At 45.6% G+C, this 7,500-nt stretch overlaps 1 protein-coding gene across 2 annotated transcripts in view; it reads left to right on the forward strand.

The window, feature by feature from the left end:
- The window catches only part of LOC121709063 (zinc finger and BTB domain-containing protein 16-A-like), an 80,969-nt gene that overhangs the window by 525 nt on the left and 72,944 nt on the right, over positions 1–7,500 (forward strand). For both annotated transcript variants that reach the window (XM_042092114.1, XM_042092115.1), the window contains exon 2: positions 6,971–7,500. This exon is cut by the window's right edge. In XM_042092114.1, the coding sequence (XP_041948048.1) occupies positions 7,093–7,500 (408 nt within the window). In that variant the 5' untranslated portion in view covers positions 6,971–7,092. The remainder of the gene's footprint in view (positions 1–6,970) is intronic.

Genomic DNA, 7,500 nt, shown 5'->3' on the forward strand with positions numbered 1-7,500 from the left:
TGAGCCATCGAATTCATATTATATTGACGTAACCGGCTGATTAGTTATTCCGGGGATCACAGTATTCTAGATGCGAAGTCCGGGCGCTCCGCAACTCGCTGCTTGCCAGACAACCCCGGCTGGCGTGTCTCCCGCATGTGCGATCGGTGCCTGACATCCGCGTGTCGACTTCTAAAAACGCGTAACCATAAGAAAAAGATAACAGCGCGCCTTTATCAGTTTACGCACTAGATCAGAGTTCTTATAAGGAGCGAGGGTGCATTTCAGTCGTCGCTAGTGAAGTGTGAATGTCAAACCGTCGCGGAAAGGACATGTGTACACCAAAAAAATCTGAAGGGGGTAGCTCAAGACAGACCCTGACCCGATAGACAGATAAAGATTGATTGATTGACTGACACTCATTGATGCTGCGATCTTTTCTTCCAGCTCTGATACGAGCACTGTCTTAATGAACAGAATCTGTAACGTTTAAATAGACAATTGTTTATGGATTGATATACTTAGTCTCTTGTAGGTTTCACATCTGAGAGGCGCGGAAAGCCTGTCTGAAACGGACAGAGAGGTTGGAAGGTGTTACCCGGCTGTTTAACCCCTCAATGAGCGTGCGTGGTCGCATAAAATATGTGGATATTTGGCATTGTTGTGCAGACTTAGTGGCTTTGCTGTCTCCGAGAGTCCGAGAGGATGGACCAGCCTGTCTTTGCATTTGGTTTAATTCTGCTGTATCTCGCGTCAGGTGGTCCACTTCTCAACAAGAGTCGTAACCTATTTGTGGTTGCACACGAGGCAGACTTGCTTGGTTAGAGCACGATACAAGACTAATAATTGTTTTAAATGGCAGATGTACAATTTCAAATATCTCTGTGGATTATTGAATGATCGAATTAATCTGTTGTGCGGACGGAGTGTGCATTGATTGCTAATGGGACGGGATTCATTTGATGTTGTGGTAATGATTTGTCGATACAGTAGGCTATTAGGGGAAAGGATGGATTTTGGGGGTGCCTGAACAATAGACTACATTTTCTACAGTTCGCTCAGGACTACTAAAAGGTTGAGTGAAAGGTTGCGCCGGTCAATGCGTAGGACTAACTGCACTGTAATTTGGTACCCAAGAGCTTCGGTTTAATACAACCCAGTGTTCTCCATATTTGATTGCCGTGATGTTATCGGGACATTTCAACAGATTGACCTACCGTGGATAGTGGTCGTTGCCATATTTGGCGTATTAATCCTCAAATAAAAATGTCAAATGTCAAATGACTTGTCTGTGCGAGGTTAGGCTACTTTATTTCTGTGGTAACTCTAATAAAGTCTGGTCGTTTTAACTTCACCTCGCTGAGCTTAGGCTATCTTTGTAAAAACACTCATAAAAGGGGTTTTTGTTTCACTTGTTTCACAAATGTGGTCATTGTTTTTAGTGGGGGAAGTCAGAATAGTATGACGTTTTGGCTATTTGTACCACTGGTTACATCTGGTATTTGGAAATAAATAACCTGTCTTTAAGTAAAAATAAGGCCACCACACTCTCCTATAAAACTCTTCAGTAGACATGAGGCACACAGATGACCATTAGACACGATGTATTATTCACAAATCAGTTTCAGTAGCCTAACATACAAGAATTTATTCCTCATGTTGCCTTGTTTATCACAAATCATGATGTTGTGCGTAATATCTTCCCTCTCTGAGAGGAGCAGGATATCCATGCTGCCAAGCGGCCTTTGGTGAGCGCCTGGTGTGTGGGGAGAATGCGGAATAGGGTGCTGTTCTCCCCCTCTCTTAGAGGCTACACATGCGCTTTGTGGACTAAGCTACTCTTGGCTCACTGTCTTTAAAAACCCTGTTTTGCAAGTAGCTGTGCTTCCCAGCTAACAAATTCATGTCATGACCACGTTGTGTGTGTGTGTGTGTGTGACACTCTCTCTCGCTCTCTCTTTCTCTCACTGCGTGTGTGTGTGTGTGTGTGCGTGTATGAGTGTGTGAGTGTGTGTGTGAATCTATGAGCACATAGCAGATACATTGTGGCAGCAGCATTGCTCAGATTGCCTCTCTCTCTCTGTCTCTCTCTCTCTCTCTGTCTCTCTCTCTCTGTCTCTGTCTCTCTTTCTCTCTCTCTCTCTCTCTCTCTCTCTCCGTCTGTGAAAAGTGGGTTGTTTTCTCTCCTCCGTCTCTGTCTCCATCAGTCTGAGCCCATTAGATATTCTGCCAATGTAGCGCAGAGCAACATGTGGAGCACCACCACAGTCACACACACTCGCCACTCACACACACTCCCCACTCACACACACTCCCAGCTCACACACACTCCCCACTCACACACACTCCCAGCTCACACACACTCCCCACTCACACACACTCCCCACTCACACACACTCCCAGCTCACACACACTCCCCACTCACACACACTCCCCACTCACACACACTTCCAGCTCACACACACTCCCCCCTCACACACACTCCCAGCTCACACACACTCCCCACTCACACACTCTCCCAGCTCACACACACGCCGAGAACAGCCTGCATTGTGCTCCAAACATCACGGGTCTGAGAGACAGACAGTCAGTCAGTCAGTCCAGAAATGACTCGATCAGGTTGGCCAGTTAAGGCAGTGAAGTGTTTGCATTTGTTGTCTCGGAAGTTGCTAGGAAACCTTTGTGTGTGTGTGTGTGTGTGTGTGTGTTTCAGCATGGGTAGTGTATTATTATTTTGGACATGGAGAAACTTGCACATCAGTCTGACTGAGATACACAAATGTGTAAAGTTAAGCTGTCATGAGGAACTGCAGAAACCCACCCCAGATCTAGTGTAGAGTTACAGAAACCCACCTCAGGTCTAGTGTAGAGTTAAACTGTATACAGAAAACCACCTCAGGTCTAGTGTAGAGTTAAAGTGTATACAGAAACCCACCCCAGATCTAGTGTAGAGTTAAACTGTCTGAAACCAAACACTGAGTACCTCAGTGATCTTGAGAAACTATGTGAAAAATAGCCAGAATTCTCCTTTAAGCTGCGTACAGAAACCCAACCTAGACCTAGTGTAGAGTTAAGCTGTTTTAAGGAGCTAAAAAGAAATACACCCAAGATCTAGTGTAGAGTTAAAGGAACCATATGTAAGATTGTGGCCAAAACTGGTACTGCAAGTAATTTGAAATTACTCTAGAGCGGTGTACCCCCCCCCCCCCCCCGACTCGAGGTTGGCAACCCGGATGCCGAAACACTACTGACTTTGACAAACTACTGACAAACACTACATGACAAAACACAACATCAACATCAGTTGAGGGCTGCAACTTCACTTTTTAAATGACAATATCCTGGCCGGACTATTGTTGTCAGTGATATAAGTATTTGAAATGAACATGATTTCTTAATGTCTAGTGACATATCAAGGCCATTTTATGATTAATTGAAATACATTTCTTGCATACGGTTCCTTTAAGCTGTTTTAAGGAACTAAAAAGAAATACACCCAAGATCTAGTGTAGAGTTAAGCTGTCTGAACTAGATAAACCCACCCATGATCTACAGTAGTGTAGAGTTAAGCTGTCTGAACTAGATAAACCCACCCATGATCTACAGTAGTGTAGAGTTAAGCTGTCTGAACTAGATAAACCCACCCATGATCTACAGTAGTGTAGAGTTAAACTGTCTGAACTAGATAAACCCACCCATGATCTACAGTAGTGTAGAGTTAAGCTGTCTGAACTAGATAAACCCACCCAAGATCTAGTGTAGAGTTAAGCTGTCTGAACTAGATAAACCCACCCATGATCTACAGTAGTGTAGAGTTAAGCTGTCTGAACTAGATAAACCCACCCATGATCTAGTGTAGAGTTAAGCTGTCTGAACTAGATAAACCCACCCATGATCTACAGTAGTGTAGAGTTAAGCTGTCTGAACTAGATAAACCCACCCATGATCTACAGTAGTGTAGAGTTAAGCTGTCTGAACTAGATAAACCCACCCATGATCTAGTGTAGAGTTAAGCTGTCTGAACTAGATAAACCCACCCAAGATCTACAGTAGTGTAGAGTTAAGCTGTCTGAACTAGATAAACCCACCCATGATCTACAGTAGTGTAGAGTTAAGCTGTCTGAACTAGATAAACCCACCCATGATCTACAGTAGTGTAGAGTTAAACTGTCTGAACTAGATAAACCCACCCATGATCTACAGTAGTGTAGAGTTAAGCTGTCTGAACTAGATAAACCCACCCATGATCTACAGTAGTGTAGAGTTAAGCTGTCTGAACTAGATAAACCCACCCATGATCTACAGTAGTGTAGAGTTAAGCTGTCTGAACTAGATAAACCCACCCATGATCTACAGTAGTGTAGAGTTAAACTGTCTGAACTAGATAAACCCACCCATGATCTACAGTAGTGTAGAGTTAAGCTGTCTGAACTAGATAAACCCACCCATGATCTACAGTAGTGTAGAGTTAAGCTGTCTGAACTAGATAAACCCACCCATGATCTACAGTAGTGTAGAGTTAAGCTGTCTGAACTAGATAAACCCACCCATGATCTACAGTAGTGTAGAGTTAAGCTGTCTGAACTAGATAAACCCACCCATGATCTACAGTAGTGTAGAGTTAAGCTGTCTGAACTAGATAAACCCACCCATGATCTACAGTAGTGTAGAGTTAAACTGTCTACAGAAACCCATGCTAGATCTAGTGTAGAGTGACTGTAAACGGTCTGAATTAGAGAAGCCTACCCCAGATTTAGAGCTTTTGGGAATAAATAAATGAGCTCAGACTGATGCGTGATGTGTGTACTCAGCCTGATATGTATGCAGGCTCAAGACACTTTCAAAAATGTGTGGCATGAATTCTTTCCTGTCCTGACGAATGTTAAGCAGCGTGACATCAGGCCTAGACCATTTTGGGGCGTTTTCACTCACTCACTTTGATTTTAGTGTGTATTTATTTCTAGCATTTAGAAATAACAGAATTTTTGCTAGTTAGGGAAACTTATAAATGATGGGGCCACTGAATTGACCTTGATTGATAAATGGTAATGATAGTACATTATATTAATGTGCATTCTCTAAAAGATAGCTGCTATTAATAATCATTGATGATCATGATCATGATGATAGTTAACTTTGATTAATGTCAGTGGTGTGTGTATGTGGTGTGTATATGGTGTGTATATAATGTGCAGTGGTGTGTGTATGCGGTGTGTATATAATGTGCAGTGGTGTGTGTATGTGGTGTGTATATAATGTGCAGTGGTGTGTCTATGCGGTGTGTAAGTGGTGTGTGTATGCGGTGTGTATATAATGTGCAGTGGTGTGTGTATGCGGTGTGTATATAATGTGCAGTGGTGTGTGTATGTGGTGTGTATATAATGTGCAGTGGTGTGTCTATGCGGTGTGTAAGTGGTGTGTGTATGCGGTGTGTATATAATGTGCAGTGGTGTGTGTATGCGGTGTGTATTTAATGTGCAGTGGTGTGTCTATGCGGTGTGTATATAATGTGTGTGTATGCGGTGTGTATATAATGTGCAGTGGTGTGTGTATGTGGTGTGCAGTGATGTGTGTATGTGGTGTGTATATAATGTGCAGTGGTGTGTGTATGCGGTGTGTATATAATGTGCAGTGGTGTGTGTATGCGGTGTGTAAGTGGTGTGTGTATGCGGTGTGTATATAATGTGCAGTGGTGTGTGTATGCGGTGTGTAAGTGGTGTGTGTATGCGGTGTGTATATAATGTGCAGTGGTGTGTGTATGAGGTGTGTATATAATGTGCAGTGGTGTGTGTATGCGGTGTGTAAGTGATGTGTGTATGCGGTGTGTATATAATGTGCAGTGGTGTGTGTATGCGGTGTGTATATAATGTGCAGTGGTGTGTGTATGCGGTGTGTATATAATGTGCAGTGGTGTTGCTCTTAGGAGGCTACGGGGGGAGTGGCTTCAGTAACACACCTTGCCACACCTCCGCTCAGTGGAACAGCTCGCCACATCTCAGTACAGTGGAGGTCCTACCTTGTATGATGCCATGGGCGACCACCGGCCTATTGCGCTTTTTAAAAAATATTTCACAATCCAGAAAAATAACAGGCAACCAATGTTATGAATGAAATGTGCTGTTTTGGAAGCATTTTGTAGTATGAATGACTTTAGCGTTAGTTATGCGATATTCCCGCTCCAGTAGGAAGACGTGCTCAAGAGGTGCGTTAGTTATGCGATATTCCCGCTCCAGTAGGAAGACGTGCTCAAGAGGTGCGTTAGTTATGCGATATTCCCGCTCCAGTAGGAAGACGTGCTCAAGAGGTGCGTTAGTTATGCGATATTCCCGCTCCAGTAGGAAGACGTGCTTAATAGGTGCGTTAGTTATGCGATATTCCCGCTCCAGTAGGAAGACGTGCTCAAGAGGTGCGTTAGTTATGCGATATTCCCGCTCCAGTAGGAAGACGTGCTTAATAGGTGCGTTAGTTATGCGATATTCCCGCTCCAGTAGGAAGACGTGCTCAAGAGGTGCGTTAGTTATGCGATATTCCCGCTCCAGTAGGAAGACGTGCTTAATAGGTGCGTTAGTTATGCGATATTCCCGCTCCAGTAAGGAGACGTGCTCAAGAGGTGTGGACCTGGAGTATTTGTGCTTTTTGCATCAGCTACTTGCATGCTACTGTGTGTGTGTGTGTGTGTGTGTGTGTGTGTGTGTGTGTGTGTGTGTGTGTGTGTGTAAGGCCAAAACCACACGCTGTCAGTTCTGCTGTAAAGGAAGAACTAAAGATACTTCTGAAGCAGTGGTGTGAGTGAGCGTGTGTGTGTGTGTGTGTGTTTGTGTGTGTTTGTTTAAAGAGGCTATAGGTCAGTGTGTGTGCGAAGGTGTTATTAGTGCGAAACATGGTGTGGGTGTGTGTGTGTGTCTGAGGTGTGAGTGTGTGTGTGTGTGTGTCTTCAACCCTGGTTTCCTGTCTAAAGTGTGGTCCTTTTTTTTCCTGCTGTGTCGTGCAGGTCAACACCCTGCAGGCTGTGAGCGCTGACCAGTCGCCCGGCTGGACCGCAGCGCAGAGCAGCGGAACCCTCATGAGGCCACGGAACCCGGGGCTGCGCAGCGTTCCACGGCTCTGACCACCATGGGCTCGGTCCATCTCCAGAACCCCGCCCACCCGGCTGCGCTGCTCCACAAGGCCAATCAGATGCGTCTGTCCGGCACGCTGTGCGACGTGGCGATCGTGGTGGACGGCCGGGAGTTTCGGGCCCACCGCACGGTGCTGGCCTGCACCAGCAAGATGTTCGAGATCCTGTTCCACCGCGAGAGCGCGCGGTACACGCTGGACTTCCTGTCGCCCAAGACGTTCGGCCAGATCCTGGAGTACGCATACACGTCGACGCTGCAGGCGCGCCTGGAGGACCTGGACGACCTGCTGTACGCCGCCGAGATCCTGGAGATGGAGTTCCTGGAGGAGCAGTGCCTGAAGATCCTGGAGACCGTGCAGACGGCCGCCGAGGCCGACAGCGAGGCCGCCGCCGCTGACCAGGAG

The sequence above is a fragment of the Alosa sapidissima genome, chromosome 5 (genome assembly GCF_018492685.1).
Source record: "Alosa sapidissima isolate fAloSap1 chromosome 5, fAloSap1.pri, whole genome shotgun sequence".
Classification (NCBI taxonomy): Eukaryota; Metazoa; Chordata; class Actinopteri; order Clupeiformes; family Clupeidae; genus Alosa; species Alosa sapidissima.